Source organism: Thalassophryne amazonica, chromosome 16, assembly GCF_902500255.1.
Source record: "Thalassophryne amazonica chromosome 16, fThaAma1.1, whole genome shotgun sequence".
Lineage (NCBI taxonomy): Eukaryota > Metazoa > Chordata > Actinopteri > Batrachoidiformes > Batrachoididae > Thalassophryne > Thalassophryne amazonica.
This window is the reverse complement of record NC_047118.1, coordinates 35,844,499-35,866,636: the sequence shown is the minus strand read 5'-3', so window position 1 is coordinate 35,866,636 and position 22,138 is coordinate 35,844,499. Positions and strand designations below refer to the sequence as shown.

At 45.0% G+C, this 22,138-nt stretch overlaps 1 protein-coding gene across 3 annotated transcripts in view; it reads right to left on the bottom strand.

Annotated features, from left to right (window-relative positions):
• si:ch211-194b1.1 (protein Wiz) overlaps positions 1–21,580 on the bottom strand; it is a 71,567-nt gene extending 49,987 nt beyond the window's left edge. For 2 of the 3 annotated variants that reach the window (XM_034191245.1, XM_034191246.1), the window contains exons 1-6: positions 20,984–21,019; positions 20,710–20,886; positions 5,603–5,804; positions 3,988–4,063; positions 3,703–3,845; positions 2,043–3,617 (exon numbers count right to left, since the gene is read on the bottom strand). In XM_034191245.1, the coding sequence (XP_034047136.1) occupies positions 2,043–3,617; positions 3,703–3,845; positions 3,988–4,063; positions 5,603–5,804; positions 20,710–20,886; positions 20,984–21,004 (2,194 nt within the window). In that variant the 5' untranslated portion in view covers positions 21,005–21,019. Of the gene's footprint in view, positions 1–2,042; positions 3,618–3,702; positions 3,846–3,987; positions 4,064–5,602; positions 5,805–20,709; positions 20,887–20,983; positions 21,020–21,317 lie in introns of those variants that run through there. The other variant, XM_034191247.1, reaches the window with a different exon arrangement.
• Between the last annotated feature and the right edge of the window lie 558 nt (positions 21,581–22,138).

The following is a 22,138-nucleotide window of genomic DNA, read 5'->3' as shown; positions in this document are numbered from 1 at the left end:
AAATATACTCAAAACCTGGATTAATCTTTTTAGTCACATAGCACTACTATTATTCTGAACACTACTGTAAGACAAGAAAGAACGAAATTAGAGTGCTCAGGTGTTGGTGGTCATAATGATCATAATTAATAAAAATAACAAGAAGAAATAACAAACAGAACACCAACATAATATAAGCAATGAAGTAATAAAATAATATAAAGTAGTATAAAGTATATGAAATTATGGTGGCACATGGCAGTGCAGCAGCTTCTCTAGCTAACTTTCTGTGTAAATTGCAAGAAATCAATTCTGATTAAAAAAAAATTCTTATCCAGACTGACAGAATTTCAGCTGCTGACCGCATAATTCAAGTCTGCTTTCTGCAGTGGCAGTTCATCTTATCAGCTAATTAACAAAGTTAACTTTTTGTGTGCAAATTAGCTTGTCAGCTAACTCTGAAAACCATTAGCAGACCAGTTAGCTTCCGCTAAATTTAGTTCTGCTCGTTTTTAATTCAGCTAACATTTTTAAAATAAAGTTGAACAGTCAAAAACAGTAAAAAATTAAAACTGAAAATCATATGCACGAATGCAATAAGTGAAATCAACACAACAGGTAAATGTAACAAGCATCACCTCAAGCCAGAGTAAATGTATTAATTAGATTATTAAAATCATTTTCACATATTTTTATTTCTTAATATTTCTTATTCTTTTAATGCTTTCTGTGCTGTGAATAAACTGTATGTTGAATGGAAACAACTGTTTATTATTTGATAATTTATGTACATCATGATCATCATCTGAGCTTGGCATGTTAAAACGTTTTGACAACCTCCATGTTTACACTACAACATATTAAAATTAAATTTCTTTAGATGTGTTTTTCAGGTTTCTGAGCAAAAAACCCAAGCCAAAGCTAAAATTCATACAATAAAAGTTACAAGTTAGTGAGAGCTTCAGCTAAACGCTTTAGTGGTTTAGCTTTACCACAGTTAACATTTCAGTTAGCAAATTAGCAGTTGTTGAAGCTTACTTGTGTCCACCACTGGTTCTGCTGAAGGGGGAAAACAAATTTAAGCGTGGGGGTAACAAAGGACTGGATGATAATACAGCATACACTTGACATATAGTAGTGCTCAAATGTTTACATACCCTGGCAGAATTTTGGGGTTTTTGGCCATTTTTCAGAGAATATGAATGATAACACAAAACGTTTTTCACTCATGGTTAGTGGTTGGATGAAGTCATTTATTGTCAAGCAACTGTTTACTCTTTTTAAATCATAATGACAACAGAAACTACTCAAATGACCCGATCAAAAGTTTCACCCAACCACTAACCAACCAAAAAAAGGCTTTTGTGTTTTCATTCATATTCTCTGAAAAATGGCCCAAAACAGAAAACTTCTGCCAGGGGATATAAAGCTTGGAGCACAACTGTACTTTCTGGACAGGTCATCATTCCATCACAAGACAGAGACAAGCCTCAAGTCAATTTAGATTTACATATTACCCTAATATTAATTCCTTTGGGAGGTCACAAAGGCAACAAACTCCATATGAAACACCATGTTAGATTCACACCCATAACCTCCTTGCTTTAAGACAGCAGTGCCAATCACTCCCTGAAAACTAGCCTCGCCTTTAAACTACTACAGTATCAACCTGTTTTATATGTCTTTTTAAAGATTTGTTCCAGTATAACCCAATCTGAAATATATTTTAAAAGCTTTTGATTCTTGAAAGTAGCCATGTGATTAATCTCCACTTTTTCCACCAATCATACTTTACTTCTAGATCTGCTTTTAGGTGTAACCACATCAATTTGTAGTACCCAAGCAGTTGCTAAAGCTGCCAAGTGAAACAACACTGCAAGAATTTGAGCCATTTGGTCCATCAAGTAAATCTGGTATCACAACATATTTGGTCATTTCCCAATCAAATAGGTGAATTAAGAGCTCTGTACTCTAAAAGTTTATGTAGAAATCTTGTCTGATATTAGTATTTGATTTCTGGAAAGCATTCTTTTTGAGAGTCTTCAGGTTGCCGTTAATCTCACCTGTGCGGGATTGTGCTCTGGTGTGTGGTTTCAGTCTCACAGGTGACTCCTTTTGGGGAAGATCTGTGCTCTGATGTTCATCTTGTTCCGTGTCACTCCCAGACAGCTCATTATCCTCTAACCTGAGTTGAAATGTGTCCTGTTCAGTCCAATCCTTCCCTCTCCTGTTGGATCTCCTTGTGATCTTAAAAACCTCTCCAGCTGGTTTATCTGGATCACCCTCGGGTTCTGTGCTGTCCTCCACAATAATGACTTCTTGCTGACTGCCCTCTAGAGTACTGGTGGATCCAGACCCAGACACATGGTCTGAATCTACCAAGCTGTTGGAAATTAAAGCACCCACACCTGACTTTGAATGGCGGCTAATCACATCACTCCACGGCCTACTGATGGAGGTGTCTCCTGGGTGAACCAGTTTTTGGTGCTGCCTCAAAATAGATGGGTTCTGTGTTACAAAGGCACAGTGAGCACAGGCCAGAGAACTGGGTGCTAAACGTAAAGTGGAACTACGGGATAGGGCATGATCATCCACAAGACCTTTAATCCGGAGACTTGGGGTGTTTGCTGTTTTCCTTCTATTGTGGGTCTTTGCATGATTAGACAGTGCCTGTGAGGTTCTTGTGCTGAAGTTACACTTGGAGCAGAAAAAGCGGCGACGATACGAAACAGCTCGGGACTGTGGTTGGGTTGGAAATGAATTTGCTGGAGTTGTGTCCGAGGCAAGAATTGCTGGTTCTGTGTCCAGTGTCGGTATGGTGGCTGGGGATAGAGGTGGCGATTTGATCAAGACTGAGCTTTCTTCTTGCACAGCAGCAGAGTCTGGATCTGATTTTGGAATCTCCTCTGCTTTCCCATTTTCATTCAGCTTCTCTATCTCCTCCAGGATCTTCACACGGGACTCTTCATGCATCCTTTGGTGTTGCGTCAGCTCAAGCCTATTTGGCAAGTTCCATCCACACTCCACACACCGAAAGGGGCAACCTTTTCCTAAAGGGTCCCTCCTGTCACCCCCTGAATCACTTTGACAGTGTTCAAACATGTGCTCCTGCAGGTGGATCTGCTTTTTGAAGTAAATGCTACATTCCACACAGGTGAAAATTTCTTTGTTGGGCTCAACCCCACTTTCTTCTTTGAGTCCGTCACTTTCTGTAAACTCTGACTGTTCTTCCACTCCTCCCAAGTTGGGTTCCTCAAAGTCACAGTTCCCACCTTCTTGACTCAACTGTTCTAGCTCTGCAGTTTTAGATTTTTGGGGACTCAATCCAGACTGGCTTTCTGTCTCAGGCACTGTGGACTTACATGTGCTGAGGCCAGAGAAGGGCTTCAACAAGACTCTCTTCTTTCGGCACCGCTGAACAAATGTGCAGTGAGCCCAGGGGGCTGGCGGGGGACTCTCGGGGTCTGAATCTCCAGGGAAGGTGTATACATCTCTCTCCTCAGAGTCCTGGATCTCTTTTATGTCCTCTCTTTCACCATTACCTCCTTCATCTTCCACTTGGCAAGCGTCTTCTGGGTTTACTTTGGACAGAAACACTTCAGCTCCCTCAGATAGATTCCAGACTTTGCTCTCTGACACTGCAAAAACAGAGGAATCAGAAGTGAAAGAAACCTTAAGATAGAAAGTGTTGAGTGTGTAGGCAGACTTTTTACTTCATCTTACATTCGGCAAGTTGAAGCTGAGGTGTATTTGGCCCTTCTGTCTTTGTGCTTCCGTTGGCCTGTCCCTCCACAGGGTCAGACGTGCCCATCTTATTATGCGAGCTCTGCGCTTTTTCAGGTTGTTTCTCTTCTTCATTATCAAGTCTGGAATGAAAGCAAAAACAATTGGGCTGTGGTTAATTGTGTACCGGTATGTTAATTTTATAAAATAAATCCAGGGTCAGTTATCCGGCTGATGCTCCCAACAACACCACTTGCTCCCCACCCCACTGCTACTCCTCCTTACCTGAGTCCAGAAGAAGGAGATCCAGGGCTGTGAGCAGCCAGACCGTGAGGGTTTGAAAAGTGCTGTAGCTCGTCCTCTGACACACAACAACAGCACACAAAACACACAACCACAGCAATAACTTCACAGTTTAACACTTCACAATTCACAGTCAAAAACATAATACATGTCCAAGTTACATAAAGAGAGAGAGAGTAGACTTTTGACTACAAGGAGACAATGTCACACTTAGAACAATAAGGAGATGACAATAAGCGCACATTACAGAGGGTGTGACCAGGGGTGTAGCCAGGATTTTCTGGGGAGGCGCGGGGGGGCTCTACAAGATACACAAAATTGAGCATTTAATAAAACTGGTTTTAATTTTTAAAAGTCTGGGTATGCAGGTGTTTTTCATTTGCACATTTATGCACTAGTATTTTGAGATAATGTTCATCATTATTTATGCCACACCTGTGGTTCTGTAATTTCTAAACAAAATGTTGCACATTATCGTACTGTATTTTTTTTCAAATAGAGACACCCATTTAATTCAAATTTTGCTGTTGGAATTAATGAACAATAGCAAGAGAAAAAGAGTTTTTTCTAAAACTTCTACAGACTACAGCAATAGTTCCAAACCTTTTCCCATAGAGATCCCCCCCATTTGTATCTAAGAATCCCCTTCCTCAACTCCCCCCCAAAAACCCAGAATAAGATTGATGAAAAAATAAATGTAAAAAATATTTTGTGTGTTTTTTTATCTTTAGTTTAACTGATGAAAACAATTATGCTTTTAATTAGTTTAGTTGGTTTTGATTGTCCTGTAAGTGTGTTATGATTTTATTTGACATGTGCACATCTAATTTTAACAACCTCAAAGTAGATAGCACCTCACACAAACCATGGTCTTTGGCCCCTCTCTTTGAGGGGGCCAGTACCCCAGGGTGGGAACTGTGGAACTACAACACTGCATTGGTACGTCTACATTTGAAGCAAAAGCCTGACTCAGCCTAAAAGGCCATGGCATAGTTCACCAGAATTTTGAGAAGTGTTTGGGTGGCAACAACAACAAAATTTGTAACATTCGGACTCCATTTTGACTCCAGTCTGGTGAGTTGATTGACCGGTTGTATGATATCATCAGCAACAATAATAACTGGATCATAAAAATGAGGCAAAACGGCAAACATGTCTGTTAGGATCCTGATGTCATACCACCCTCACCATGAGGACAAGCTGTTTTCATCCCATCCCTGAAAGCAAGGTGCCAGAAACAGCATTTGGCACATGCCATTCCAAACCTGGTCCAACAGAAGCTGTGCCACTGCTATCTGATGACGAACGCCATGACTCTAGATACTGGAATTTCAGAACGATTATTCAGCATTTAAAAATATAATAATAGCTTGATCTATATTCCAAAGGCTGCAGTAATCAAAAATAACTAAGTTTGGTTTGGAGTAGGTGCTAAGGCATCCATCAGGGCCCCCTGGCTACATTCTTGCAAGACGCCACACAGGAAAAACTCGATTTATATACATAGTTTATTGCACAGTCAAATCACCACATGGTACCAATTTCTACCTTTGAAAACTATGCAGCAGAATTTGGTTGGTATTTAACCATGTGTTACCATCTAGTATTTCTTTCTCCGAGTCAGAGTCCCAGCTCAGGGAGGAAGAAAAGGCTGAGGACTTGTATTTCCTCTGTGCACTCCTCCCTGGATCGGCACTGGGCTGAATGCTCTCAGTCTGCTCAGAGGTCTCATCTCCATTGTGGCCCAACGAGCATTTGGCAGACATCAGGTCGTCTCTCACATTGGGAGAACATGAAGGCTGGTGGTGGGAATAAAAACACAGAGCAATTGTACGTTTGCTTCCCAGGTGAATGAAACAACAGCAACAATCAGAAAAGCAACGTGCATCCATTGTATTTGAAAATACACTGTAACACCTGATGAGGTAATTGAACTCAAACTATTTGAGGAAATCTTGTAATCTTGTACAGCGTGTAGCTCAGTGGGATAATGGGTTGAACTACCAATGTGTAGACCTGGGCTGAATTCCCAGTCATGTGTCCATGGACAAGACACTTCATGCGTACTGTCCCAGTCCACAGAGCTGTAAATTGGTACTGACCTTCGTCTGGAAAGTAACCTGCATCTCCTTCATGTTGTGCTATCTGGGGATGAACAGCAATGGGCCTAAGGATCTACAACGGACTTACTACTTGACATCTTCACACTTCTTTTTCCTAATTCACTGTGGGGTTAATGGAATTTGAAGAGTCTTGATCTTGGCCTGCTGAGTGGTCTTTCCTACACTAACCCACCCAACTGTTGGCCTGGTTGGAAGCAAAATGGGGTTTATTACCAATCATGAATCAATCAAAAAGCATTTCAGATTATTGACATCCTGCGTCCACCTGAGCCATCTTACATTATACCATTTTCTACACAGTTTATAATGCAATTGCCTTTTGTTGTGATTCTGTCTCAGTAACAAAAAAGGACATAAAGAACGTCCAATAATTCTCCAAAGTAAGAGTAGCCTTTATCTGAATTTTTGATTTGAAGGGAAAACAGATACAAAAAATAAATTTATAAACTAGTTTCATTATTAAATTCAATCAATTTATTCAAAAACAGTAACATTAATGTAAAGAGGATATAGGCTCAGGTTGTAGACCAGGTTGTCCACAAATAAAAGATCAGTGGATCAATCTGTGATTACCAAAGCTTTGAACAGGTTCAAGGAGCAAAAACAAAACCAGAAACATTTTTTTTTAAGTTATAGAAAATAAATGTTTATATAAAATAATGGTAACCGGTTATGTTCTGCTTGCAGTAACTTATTGCTGATTTCACTTCCTGTCTTCCTCTGTACATCGTGCACATCTTTGAATGTTGTTGTTTGTCTTTTGCCTGCCCCCAGTTGTACAAGGTCGCCACAGAGGATCCAGTACAGATCTGCACTGGAATCTGACACAAATTTTACACTGGATGCCCTTCATGATGCTACTCAAACTGTACATAGAGAAACACACACAGCCTCCAGTCTTCCCAGCCCAGCACTAATCAGGCTCTACTTTGCTTCACTTCTGAGACCTGACGTCATCAGGTGTAAACAATAATATATTATTCTATATATTCTATATTCTAAAAGGAATATATTCTAGAAGACATACCTTACTGAATTTTCACAAAGCAGGACGGCTGATTAATGCACATCTTTGAATGGTAGAGAGAAATTCACCAGCAGCAGGTGATTATAGTAAAATATGGTGTGGCCTCCCTGTTTCCAACCAGAATAGGTAAATATTGTGCTATGTACCTTATAAATGTTAGTCTTAGACATCATCTTCATCAGTGTCTGATAGCCATGCATCTCCAAAAAAATGAGTATCATAAAAACATTTTTTTTTTGTCAGTTATTTCAGAAAATGAAAATTTTATATATTCCAATCCCATTATATATAAGCTAAAAAAATTCAAGCATTCTTTAAATTTTCATTTTGATCATTATAACCTCCAGCTCAAAAATTATAAATAAATATATATTTCAAAATATGATAATATTTCATTTCAAGTTTGAGTACCTATTTATACAGTATAAATATAATTGGTCTCTCAGTCTGGTTCAATCAGTACACACAGCCACAATCATGGGTAACACTGCTGACTTGACAGTTGTCCAGAAGACACTCAATGACACCCTTCACAAGAAGGGTAAGTCACAGAAGGTGATTGCTGAAACGGCTGAATGCCAGAATGCCATAGCAAAGCATATTCATGGAAAGTTGACTGAAAGGGAAAAGTGTGGTCAGAAAAGATGCACAAGTAACAGGGAAGACCGTGGCCAAAGGACACGAGGCAGGGTACACCAGTCTACCGCAAGGCCGACATTTAGAGAGACAAACACCCACACTCGTGCCCACACCTACAGTCAATTTGAAATGTCCAGTTCGCCTAACCTGCATGTCTTTGTAAGTAAGAGGAAGCCAGAGTACCCTGAGGGAACCCATGCAAAAACATGCAAACTCCATATATAAAGGACCAGGTGGGATGCAATTCCACAACTTTCTCTCTAGCAAGCAACAGATTTAACCACTAAGCCACCGTGCCGCCAGGTTGGCCTTATCAAAATTAAAATTAAAAAGATGCTTGAAATGTTTAATTCATATGTAATGAGTCTAGACTATAGAAATTTTTCATTTTATGAAAAAACTGACAAAAAATTGAACGTTTTCACTCTCTAAAAAATGAACCACTGTCTCAACGAGTAAAAGTGATGTAACAATTTGCATACATTTTTTTCTGAGTTATTGCAACTTAACCAAAGTTATTTCAACTTAACTGAAAGTTGTTGTTTGTCTTTTGCCGGGCCCAGTTAACTTAAAAAAATCTATGCAAAGTGTTCCATTTATTTTTTCTCGTTGAGACAGCAGTTTCTTTTTAGATTGCATAATATTCTATTTTTTTTTTTTTAGAAAAAAATAATGCTGGAAATAGTTAGCTAGCTCCAGTTAGGGTTGAAATGTGCCCAGCATAGCCTGTGGCACCAGTTATTGTGTGGGCCGCCAGAAGAGGAGGTACTGCTGGCCCACCACCAGAGGGCGCCCTGCCTGAAGTGCGGGCTTCAGGCACGAGAGGGCGCTGCCGCCAAGGACACAACCGGGACAGCTGTCAAGAGATAATGAGTGACAGCTGTCACCCATCTGCTCTACATCATCTCACTACATAAAGACCGGACGTCATCTCCACCTGATTGCCGAGATATCATCTACCTGTGAAGGTAATATTCTCTGCTGTGTCAGAACTGTGACTTACGTGTGATCTGTTTGCAGCCGTTTTCCTGTGGAGCCTTGTCAGCTGATTGGTGGTTTATGAGAGTGCCGACGTCTTCGCCTCTCACTCCTTCCAGATAAGTGCTTTAACAGGAGCTGCACATGTGTGTGATTAGAGGTGGAGGTGACTTTCCACCTTCTGACTGTTTTTGTTGCTGGGTGTGCACACACCCACATCTCACTGTTTGTGCTCCTCGCCAGCAGTACCAGATCCGACAGTCGGGGACGGTGATCACCTGGGAATTCGGGACTTGGCGGCTCCAGTATTCACCGGGTTCTGTGGCGGTGGAAATCGTGTGGTTCCGGCTCTTCTCAGGACAGACGTCTTCTATCCTCGAGCCTGCCCACACGTCACCTTTGTGAATTGACTATAATCAGATTCTGAGATTGTCTGTATATTCGTTGTGCACATTCACAACATTAAATTGTTACCTTTTGGCTCATCTATTGACCGTTCATTTGCGTCCCCTGTTGTGGGTCCGTGTCACTACACTTTCCCCAACAGGATATCTTGGCTACTGTCATGGATCCCGAGGGGCGTCAACCATCTGTTGGACAGCCAATGGAAGAGCAGGGTGCACCGGCGTCGGCTGGAGGCGTGATTGGTGGGTTGCAGCACATCCTCACCGCCTTTACCGCTTGGATGGACCTGATGACCGAGCAGCACATCATCCTAAATCGCAGGATGGAGGCTCTCACCGCACAGGTGGAAGCGCGCGCTCAGGGCGCTGCTGCAGCTCCTCCTCCTGCCGACCCGGTGCCGAATACAGACGTTCCACTGGTCGTTCAACGACCCCCCCCACCATCCCCAGAAGCATACATAAGCCCCCCAGAGCCGTACGGAGGTTGTGTGGAGACGTGCGCGGACTTTCTTATGCAGTGTTCGCTCGTCTTTGCACAACGTCCCGTGATGTACGCATCTGATGCCAGCAAGGTGGCTTACGTGATTAATTTGCTTCGAGGTGAGGCACGCGCTTGGGCTACAGCGCTTTGGGAACAAAGTTCACGGCTCCTTGCCTCTTATACTGGGTTTGTGAGGGAGCTCAGAACTGTTTTTGATCACCCTAACAGAGGAGAGACCGCTTCAACAGTGCTGCTGTCAATGCGACAGGGGCGCCGCAGCGCAGCCGAATATGCAGTCGACTTCCGCATCGCGGCTGCGAGGTCCGGCTGGAATAACGTTGCGCTCCGCGCCGCCTTCATAAACGGACTGTCGTCGGTCCTGAAGGAGCACCTGGTAGCTAAGGAAGAACCGCGGGATTTAGATGGGCTTATCGATCTCGTTATACGGTTAGACAATCGGTTGGAGGAACGCCGTCGGGAGCGAGGCGAAGGACGTGGCCGGGCATGCGCCGTCCCTCTCCCTTCCGGGTTCAAAAAGGTTCCGCCCTCCCCACGCTCCACAGCCGCAGCGCTCCGTGGGGCAACAGCTCCCCCTGCTGACGTTGCTAGGGAGACGCACAGGGCCAAAATGAGAACAACTGACAGAATGAGGAGGCTGGTCCGCGGGGAGTGTTTTCTCTGCAGCTCAAAAGAGCACATACAGAAAAACTGCCCCAAACGGCCAAAACGACAACACCCGCCCTTAGAGACTGGGCTAAGGGGGGGTCATAACATTCACGTGGGACACACACATATTGCCACACGACTCCCAGTTACAATCCTGAGTGGGGATTTAACCCTTCAAGCCCCAGCACTGGTGGACACGGGGTCAGAAGGGAATCTGCTAGACAGCAGATGGGCAAGGGAGGTAGAGCTCCCTCTGGTGGCGCTTCCTTCGCCATTGCAGGTGCGGGCACTAGATGGCACCCTTCTCCCTTTAATCATGCATAAGACACAACCTGTAACTCTGGTGGTGTCTGGGAATCATCAGGAGGAGATCGAGTTTTTTGTGACTCCTTCTACCTCCCACGTGATTTTGGGCTTCCCGTGGATGTTGAAACACAATCCCCGGATTGATTGGCCATCTGGGGTGGTGGTTCAGTGGAGCGAAACCTGCCATCGGGCGTGTTTAGGATCCTTGGTTCCTCCCGGTTTACATGCTAAGGAGGAGGTCAAAGTCCCTCCCAATCTGACGGCGGTGCCGGTTGAGTACCACGATCTTGCTGATGTCTTCAGCAAGGATCTGGCACTCGCCCTTCCCCCGCACCGTCCGTACGATTGTGCCATTGATCTGATTCCAGGCGTTGAGTTCCCGTCCAGCAGGCTGTACAACCTCTCACGACCTGAGCGCGAATCAATGGAGACCTACATCCGGGACTCATTAGCTGCCGGGCTGATCCGGAACTCCACCTCCCTGATGGGTGCAGGTTTCTTTTTTGTGGGCAAGAAAGATGGCGGACTCCGTCCATGCATTGATTACAGGGGGCTGAATGAAATCACGGTTCGCAACCGATACCCGTTGCCGTTGTTAGATTCCATGTTCACCCCCCTGCATAGAGCCAAAATCTTTACTAAGCTGGATCTTAGGAATGCGTATCACCTGGTTCGGATCCGGAAGGGAGACGAATGGAAGACGGCATTTAACACCCCGTTAGGTCACTTTGAGTACCTGGTCATGCCGTTTGGCCTCACCAACGCCCCCGCGACGTTCCAAGCCTTGGTTAACAACGTCTTGCGGGACTTCCTGCACCGATTCGTCTTCGTATATCTAGACGATATACTCATCTTTTCTCCGGATCCTGAGACCCATGTCCGACATGTACGTCAGGTCCTGCAGCGGTTGTTGGAGAACCGGCTGTTTGTGAAGGGCGAGAAGTGTGAGTTTCACCGCACCTCTTTGTCCTTCCTGGGGTTCATCATCTCCTCCAACTCCGTCGCCCCTGATCCGGCTAAGGTTGCGGCGGTGAGAGACTGGCCCCAACCAACAAGCCGTAGGAAGCTGCAACAGTTCCTCGGCTTTGCAAATTTCTACAGGAGGTTCATTAAGGGCTACAGTCAGGTAGCTAGCCCCCTGACAGCCCTGACCTCTCCAAAAGTCCCCTTCACCTGGTCGGATCGGTGCGAAGCCGCGTTCAAGGAGTTGAAGCGCCGGTTCTCGTCTGCACCAGTTCTGGTGCAGCCCGACCCTAGCCGCCAGTTTGTGGTTGAAGTGGACGCCTCTGACTCAGGGATAGGAGCCGTGCTATCCCAGAGCGGGGAGACCGATAAGGTTCTTCACCCGTGTGCCTACTTTTCTCGCAGGTTGACCCCCGCGGAACGGAACTATGATGTCGGCAATCGAGAACTCCTTGCGGTGAAAGAGGCTCTTGAGGAGTGCAGACACCTGTTGGAGGGAGCGTCTGTGCCGTTCACGGTTTTCACTGACCATCGGAACCTGGAGTATATCAGGACCGCCAGGCGGCTGAACCCCAGGCAAGCCCGCTGGTCACTGTTCTTCAGACGTTTTGACTTCCGGATCACCTATCGCCCCGGGACCAAGAACCAGAGATTGGATGCCTTGTCCCGGGTACACGAAGACGAAGTCAAAACTGTGCTGTCGGATCCACCGGAGCCCATCATTCCGGAGTCCACTATCGTGGCCACCCTCACCTGGGACGTGGAGAAGACCGTCCGGGAGGCCCTGGCACGGAGCCCGGACCCCGGAACTGGTCCGAAGAATCGTCTGTATGTCCCACCAGAGGCCAGAGCTGCAGTCTTGGACTTCTGTCACGGTTCCAAGCTCTCCTGATATCCAGGGGTGCGAAGGACCATGGCAGTTGTCCGGCAGCGCTTCTGGTGGGCGTCTATGGACGCCGACGTCCGGGAGTACATCCAGGCCTGCACCACCTGTGCCAGGGGCAAGGCAGACCACAAAAGGTCCCAAGGACTTCTCCAGCCGCTTCCTGTGCCTCATCGCCCCTGGTCCCATATTGGCCTGGATTTCGTCACGGGCCTCCCGCCGTCCCAGGGCAACACCACCATCTTCACGATAGTGGACCGATTCTCCAAGGCAGCCCACTTCATGGCCCTCCCGAAGCTCCCAACAGCCCAGGAGACAGCAGACCTCCTGGTCCACCACGTCGTCCGTCTGCATGGGATACCTACCGATATCGTCTCTGATCGTGGTCCCCAGTTCTCCTCACACGTCTGGAGGAGCTTCTGCCGGGAACTGGGGGCCACTGTGAGCCTCTCGTCCGGGTATCACCCGCAGACCAATGGACAGGCAGAACGGGCCAATCAGGAATTGGAGCAAGCCCTGCGCTGTGTGACGTCCGCACACCCGACGGCCTGGAGTGAACATCTGGCCTGGATCGAGTATGCGCATAACAGCCAGGTGTCCTCTGCCACCGGCCTCTCCCCGTTTGAGGTGTGTTTGGGGTATCAGCCCCCATTGTTTCCCGTGGTGGAGGGAGAGGTCGGTGTGCCCTCGGTCCAGGCCCACCTGCGGAAGTCCCGTCGGGTGTGGCGCTCTGCCCGTTCTGCCTTGTTGAAGGCCCGGACGAGGGCGAAGACCCATGCGGACCGCCGGCGATCCCCGGCCCCTGCTTACCGGCCCGGGCAGGAGGTGTGGCTATCCACAAAGGACATCCCCCTCCAGGTGGACTCCCCGAAACTCAAGGACAGGTATATTGGACCATACAGAATCCTCAAAATCCTCAGTCCTGGGTGGATCCGCAGTGAAGCCGGGAGTTGGAGCTTCACTGCGGATCCACCCAGTCTTTCATGTGTCAAGGATCAAACCTCACCACACCTCGCCCCTCTGTGCTCCCGGACCGGCACCGCCTCCTGCCCGGATCATCGATGGGGAGCCGGCTTGGACGGTGCGCCGGCTCCTGGTCGTCCGTCGGATGGGCCGGGGGTTCCAGTATTTGGTGGACTGGGAGGGGTATGGACCCGAAGAATGCTCCTAGGTGAAGAGGAGCTTCATCCTGGATCCGGCCCTCCTGGCCGATTTCTACCGCCGTCACCCGGACAAGCCTGGTCGGGCGCCAGGAGGCGCCCGATGGGGGGGGTCCTATTGTGTGGGCCGCCAGAAGAGGAGGTACTGCTGGCCCACCACCAGAGGGCGCCCTGCCTGAAGTGCGGGCTTCAGGCACGAGAGGGCGCTGCCGCCACGGACACAACCGGGACAGCTGTCAAGAGATAATGAGTGACAGCTGTCACCCATCTGCTCTACATCATCTCACTCCATAAAGACCGGACGTCATCTCCACCTGATTGCCGAGATATCATCTACCTGTGAAGGTAATATTCTCTGCTGTGTCAGAACTGTGACTTACGTGTGATCTGTTTGCAGCCGTTTTCCTGTGGAGCCTTGTCAGCTGATTGGTGGTTTATGAGAGTGCCGACGTCTTCGCCTCTCACTCCTTCCAGATAAGTGCTTTAACAGGAGCTGCACATGTGTGTGATTAGAGGTGGAGGTGACTTTCCACCTTCTGACTGTTTTTGTTGCTGGGTGTGCACACACCCACATCTCACTGTTTGTGCTCCTCGCCAGCAGTACCAGATCCGACAGTCGGGGACGGTGATCACCTGGGAATTCGGGACTTGGCGGCTCCAGTATTCACCGGGTTCTGTGGCGGTGGAAATCGTGTGGTTCCGGCTCTTCTCAGGACAGACGTCTTCTATCCTCGAGCCTGCCCACACGTCACCTTTGTGAATTGACTATAATCAGATTCTGAGATTGTCTGTATATTCGTTGTGCACATTCACAACATTAAATTGTTACCTTTTGGCTCATCTATTGACCGTTCATTTGCGCCCCCTGTTGTGGGTCCGTGTCACTACACTTTCCCCAACACCAGTGACAGATTGCAGAGTAAAATATAGCTGATACAAATTCCATAGGTCAAAAGATACATATTATATCACACAGCCTTACATGGAATGTTATTAACTATTTGGCTCTAATCGGTTGATGAACAATAATTTCAAGCGGGAACCCAAAACCAAAAATGCTAAAATATAGATTCTGTTTTGAATGAACTGACTGAAAAACAACAGTGGTTTGAAGCCCTAGTGATTACTCCTGTGCATTATGTAAAGTGTCCATGAGAAAAATAGGCCTGAGTCAAAATCTCATTAAACATAAAAAATAGACTTGCAAGTGCATGTGGTTATTAAAAAAAACAAAAACCCACATCAACCAAACACAGAAGTGAGAAACTGATGAAATATTTAATTTTGTATTATTTTAGTTATAAAAATTAAATATGAGATATTTAATACTGAAAATGTGTTTGCCCCCTTCTGATTATTTGTTTAACTAATTTTAATTGTCTCAGATATTCAAACTAAATTTCACATAAAACAAAGGCAACTAGGTTAAACACAAAACACAGGTTATAGATTAAAATATTTCATACAGAGGCAAAAATAAAAGTTGTCCAATACCAACTGGGTCCGTGTGATAAAATATTTCACACTTAGTCACTAAGTCCACAAATATGCCAAAGTGAATTTGATTACTCAGTTCTGCTGACCTTGACACACCCAGAGCTCAGTGCTGTCGGCCCTGTTCAAGCAAATCCTCGCTTAAACAGAATTATTTCAGTAGCATGGCCTCATTCAAATCCCAAAGTTAAAAATAAAAATAATCAGATGAGATGAGGAAGAAGGTGTTTGAAATACATCAGTATGCGAAGGGATGCAAGACACCTTTCAAGTCTCAGAGACTCCACAGAACCACAGAGAATCCAAACTGAGAAAACCTTCTCCAAAGTGGCTAATCTTCCAAAAATGATCCAGCAGCATAGTAACGAGTCATCCCAAAGCCCCAAAAGTGAAAACATCTAAGAAACTGCAGGTGTGTCCCATGAGTATGTTATCAGACAAACATTAAGCAAAAATAGTACCCATATAGTGAAGTGAAAATACTTCTAATTTTTCCCTGTGATATAATAAAAATAATAAATTATTATTATTACTTTTATCATCGGCATCATCAGCATCATTGTCATCATCATCATTATTATTATTACATTAAAATAGTGGTTTTTAATCAACCAGAAAAATCGCTCTGCTATAAAAGACGCTAATGCTAAAGCCCCTGTCACACATAGCAAGAATGTGCAGGAACCCTTCCCGAAACGATAAATATTACCATCATCGGACGCAGTCAGGAGGGAGAGGCGTGGTCAGAACACATCTGGATTACCTCGTTCACACCTGCACGATGGCATCCAAAGCGCATGTAGACAACAGGTAGATGGCACAGACTGCTGTCAGACGGCCATAAAAGGTGCTTAAGACTGTCTGATGTCCAAGCGCTTGGATAGCAAACGGGACCGGAGTGGGAGGCAGTGCTGTGTTCCTCACACACACGTGCGCACACGAGTGGGACTGAAATTATCACTCAGCTGTGTGTGTGTTCAAAAAGGCTGCATGAGCCACTAAGCGCGTGCAGGATACCTTCACTGAAAGTTTACTGGCAGTGGGCCAAGCAGTCCCACCATGCGTCAGACGCAGCCTTTCCAGCAAACTTTAATTTCTTGTTTCTTTTTTGCTCACTTCAGGAGCACAACACAACTCTGTACACCGTGATGTCGGTTGGATCATCACATGGGATTTAATTTCTTCAGCCGGGGCGAGGCTTTTCACCACAAGTTTGGTTCCTGTGCGCTCTGCGCTGTGAAAGGATCGTGGTTCCATGCTGCAGGTGAGTTTCATGTGTAATAATGTTGTCACAGCCTGGGATACAGTTCCACATCACAACTCCTACAGAGTTTACGCATTATTGCGCATGACCACAGAGAGTGGCAGCGGGACACGGTACTTTCGGTTTGATTGTGCGCTGTTCACATTCACTGTATATGATGAATGTGTGCCACATACATGTTATTACATATCAACATTTCCTTTGTCCTCCCTGGCCGGGGGTCAGTGGAGGTGGACATATGTGGCACAACATGCTGGCAGACTTTGCAGTGACTGATCGATCTCAGAGCTCAATCAACCACGATCAGATCATTTCAAATGCTGTTTTGATGCCATCAGAATATCTAGACTGCGATCAGATCAAGGTTGGGTAGGATTACTTTGAAAGAATGCATGTGGATTACATGTATGTATGTACATACATTTGGATTACTTGTAATCTGATTACTTTTGGATTACATTTCAAAGTAATCCTACCCAACCCTGGATCAGATGACGCAAAAACTGCATGTAGGCTGCTGTCAGATGTGCGTTCCATCTCGATGACGCCAAGAGTGTTTTGAACATGTGCAACACACTCGAGACAGCTGAGTGAATGGGACCAAATATGTAGAAGCTCACAGACTACCGTCCGTTGGTCTTCGGACCACAAGTCAATATTTCCCGATTGTGTCTGGATGTGTCATTCTGATGCAATTTGGCCTCAATCGGCGTATGTGTGATGGGGCATAATGATTAAATAAATCATAGATGCCAAAAAGAACAGGTGTAAAACTGTAACCGTTACAGTGTATTCTCGTGAAAATTTTCTAGTAAAATGTTCAAAATGTGCACAAAAATGTGTATGTTTTGTGTGGAATTTATATATATCCCACTGGTTTTCTGCTGGGAGGTGAGATGATGTCACCAACTAAACAACTGTGGATCATTTGAGTGAAAATAAAAACTGGCAAATTGTCTTTTACTTATTATTATTATTGTTATTCTAACCCTAACCCGAACTTAACCAAATATGAAATGCATGTTGCGCACAGAAATTTATTGGAATGTTGGCAGTTTCCTCGCTTGCGAGGATAGTGGGAAGGCCTTTTTTTTTTTTTGTTTATTTTCTACAAGCCCTCTGGTGGCTGAAAAGTCTGATGCGGGATGCATAAGACCTGTTACACTTGGGGCAAATGAACACTTGAGTAGTTTGGGCTTGTGCTGCTCCCCACTCTTTCTGTCTTTGACGCTTCTGGTGTGAGGCCTCACTTCTTTCTGCTTCAAACTTCAGGCTGGCGGATTTGATGCTGGAACGCCAGCTGAGTCTATCTGTAGCTAGATGCTGCCTTACAGTGCTTTTTGGGGGCCCCTTGGTTTCGTCTCCCTTCCTTGAGCTCGCCAAAGAGAATTCATTTCGGCATGCGTGTATCATCCATCCTGGCTACGTGACCTGCCCAACGAAGCTGTTGTTTGAGTATAATAGACTCCATGCTGGGCAATTTGGCTCTGGTAAGGATGTCCTCATTTGAGACGTAGTCCTGCCACTTGATCCCAAAGATGTTTCGGAGACAACGCTGATGAAAGAGTTCCAGTAATCTGATCTGCTGGCGATACAGAACCCAGGTTTCAGCTCCATACAGGAGGGTAGGGACCACAATGGCTCTGTAGACCTGCACTTTTGTGGAAAGGCGCAGTGCATGATTCTGCCAGACTTTCTTTGAGAGTCGACCAAAAGAACTGCTGGCCTTGGCAAGGCGACTGTCTAGGTCCTTGGCAACAGATGCGTCGTTGAGATAACACTACCGAGATACGTGAAGTGCTCTACTGCATTCAGGCTGGTACCCTCGATGTTGATTTGGGGTGGGGTATATGCTGTATGGGGGACCGGTTGATATAGCACTTCTGTCTTTCTCAGGCTGATGGTGAGGCCGAAGGCTCTTGCTGCTTCAGCAAAACAGTTGACAATGTGCTGCAAGGCTTGCTCCGTATGGGCGACGAGGGTGCAGTCATCTGCGAAGAGCAGCTCCATGATTAGATGTTCTGTGATCTTAGTGTGGGACAGAAGGCGCCGCAAGTTAAACAGACTTCCGTCGGTTCTGAAGCGGATATAGATGCCATCTGTCAAGTCTTCTTTGACCTCACGAAGCATCATGCTAAAGAAGATGGAGAACAGAGTGGGCACGAGGATGCAACCTTGTTTGACACCATTTGAGATGGGGAAGCTGCCGGACAGAGTCCCGTTGTACTTCACTTGTCCCATCTGGCCTTCATGCAGCTGGCGGATGATGGTGAGGAGCTTTGGAGGGCAGCCAAGGCGTGCAAGAATCTTCCACAAACCCTCACGACTGACCGTGTCAAAAGCCTTGGTTAGGTTATTGGAATATGCACAAGATATTGTGCATAATTTTTCAGATCATATCATACAAAATCTGTAAATAGCTTGATTATAGGCCAATAACATATTGGATGGTGATAAAAGTTAAAATGTAAAAAATTGTTTATAGCTATACAGCCTTTCAAATTTTTAAGATTTATGTCATCTAAAGAATTTTCTTTGGCAACACTAGAATTCTGTTTATTAACCTTTAAACCTTCATACTGTGGTATTGCCAATATCATCAAAATTAGCTTTGTCTAGAAAAAAAATTATGAATAGTTTCCCTGAAGGGGAAAATTTCAAAAGAACAGACGGCCTTGAACTACTTACAGTAGCGACCCATACAGTCCATGATAGTGATGTCATAGATCACATGGGGGCTTCCCCCGACTAGAGCGGAGGATGCAGGGAAGCACATGGTGACAGCCAATCAAAATATAGATGCCCAGTGATGTGTGCTGGCTGTTCTCTTGAATCAAATAATCCAACATAGTGGAAAATGCTCAGAAACATCTTATTTCTAAATACACTAACTCTAATCTGTTTTTTATATATATATTTTGCAAAGGTTAGCAAGAAATAACAACCCAGTCTCACGGCAAGTCGTGATTCAGCAGCACAAAATATACATTAATCTATTGGTTCGTGATAATGTGATGAAAAGCGCCTCATTTTCGTCACAGCAGCACAAATTCATTATAATTTATTCCGTGATGGCTGCATGAAATTAAAAGTGAAGTGGGGGTGGGGGGGGTCGGGGGGGGTCGGGGTGGTTATGGTTAGGGTTGGGGGAAGGAGTAGGATTAGGTTATGGTTAAGGTTACACTCTTAATAGAAATGAAACATACACTCTTAGGCATAAAATGTTGAATTTAATTGATAAAGTTAAGGTAACTTTTTCCACATAGCATTGTTAATTAAGTGCAAAACAACATTGTCATGGACATTAATTAAATCAAATGAAACATTATTACTTAAATCCCAATATTGTGTTGCACTTAATTGACAAAGTTATGTGGAAAAAGTTACCTTAACTTCATCAATTAAATTCAACATTTTATTTCTTAGAGTGTAGGGTTGGGGGTAGGAGTAGGATTAGTAATAGTGAGTTTAAAAAAAAACCCTGTCACGAAAATTTGACTCATTTCCTGACGGAAGCACGCAAAACAAACCGTGAGACTGGGCTGGAAATAAACACTTCTAAATCTAAAAACTCTGTTTTTGAAAACAGATAACACCTCTGAAGTGATTTACAAGACATCTTTTGGATATTAGCGTGCACGCCCCATGTATGCTCATCACACAAGGTCAAAGGTAACATCCAGCAATTTTGAATCCTCATGCATGCACACATGTAAATCCTCCTGCAAATAGCGTTAAAAGGAAAAATATAGAACGCCATGCAAAAATACCCTCAGCTGTATGAGTATGTAATCAATAATGGAGTGCAGAGAAAGAATGTGACCTTTTGACCTCTCAAAATAGGTCAAGGTTGGCCATCTTTGAACTTGTCCAGGGTCTGTGTCCCAAGAATGATCCCTGTGAATTTGAAGACCCTGGCATTAATAGGACTAGAGTTATGCTGAGCACAGTTGGACGGACGGAAGGATGCAAAGTTTTTGCAATACCCAATGGCCATATTTTGTCCTCAGGTAATAAAACATTTGTTATCAATTCCCCCAGGTAAATATGTTCTCTTCATTAAAATGATCTGTATTTTTGTAATCTGTTTCAAAAATAAACCAACATGATAATGCTTGGATTACAGAAGAAACTAAATTTTTCTGTTTTTTTTGCGAAATTTGGAAGTCTGTACATCTTTAATGGTTTAAGTAAATCCGTTTCCTCAAACATGTTTGAGTCGAAGTGACTCACCAGCTTTTTACAGTGCTACTGTACAAAGTCTAAGACTTTAATGAGCATTTTGAAAACGTCTGGATTAATTTGAACAAACTTACCTCTGAGGTGCAGTTGAGGAAGATGGATGCATCAGAGTTTTGTGCTGAGTTGGGAGTCCGGGGCCCATAGCTGGTCCCTGGGGTGTGAGGGGGCCCTTCAGGCTCCATGATCCCCCAGAGAACAGTATGGAGTCCCTCAGTGACCAGACCTCCTACATTGTGCAGCCTCCTCCTCGTCTGTGCCCAGAGAAACATTCAGAAATAAATACACAACAAAACAGACATTTATTTTTCATTAATGGCACATTTTACACCATGCAGAATAAGGTCCAACCTGGCAAAAATGTTGAAACATGAGATGTGCTGACTGTTCTGACCCGTTTTCACAGTCTGCCTGCTCTTAAAGAATGAAATGAAGCGCCCGGATGGTTACATAAAGAAGTGGCCTTTATATTCAGGCCCATGTCCTCTCTTGCTGCCCCACTAAAAAGCAGGAAAATGCCCGGATACACCAAGGTGTCCCACGGGATTGGCCTGTGTGGCTCCGCGGGACGCGGTAGTATCGATCCGGCCGCTGTCAGGTGACCGTTCCGACGATCAGTCGTCGCACAATGAATTTTTAAGCCTCGAACGCCCACAAACGGTAGTTTTATTGTGCAAATACTCACTGAAAGCGGAGCTGGTTTGCGGATGGTAGGGGACGGCGCGCCGTTTATGCGCCGATCGTCATACTTCAGCTCACAGACGCCTTTTTACGCACCGACACGACGCTCGGAGACACGCTTCGGACGCTCCGGTGTAGAAAGTTTGCGTTTGATCGCCGCTTCAGGCTTTTGCATGGATCCCTTGAAGACGCCAGACGGACGACTCCATGTTATTTGGCTCGCGGGCACGCCACGGCTGCGTGCGTAACGTCGACGGGGAGGGCCGGGGCCGCCACACACTCCTCACCGACCGACGCGCCGACAACAAGTTTATTCACTTCAACTTTGTGCCGGTGTTTTCTTTGCACGTTTCTGCCTCTGGTGTTATTTGTGTGGATGGATGCGCGCGCGCTAACACTGAATCAAAGCGGTGTTTCGTTTAAAAGCGTTAAACATGTTGCCGGAATGTCGCAATAAAATGCGTTTTTTAACCCCCCACACACGCACACACATATATGTATGTATAAAACTATTATTAATGCGAGTGTACAAAATATTCATGTGCATTCATAATTTATGATTCGGCCTACATAGAAAAGCACATTCGCGTTAAGTTTTGCAAAATATTTTGTTTTTAACCGTAGAATGTTACAAGCATAACTTGCTTATTGGGGTTTGAACTCTTTCTGCCGGGATTTCTTTTTTTTTTAAGCTATAAGATATGCATAAACACCTTATTACTGGTTATTGTAAAATCATCCTGCGCACTCTACTGGCCAAACATAGAATTATTTTTCTGCAAGCTGCATTTACATTACTAATCGAAATGAGCCACCTTTTATTTA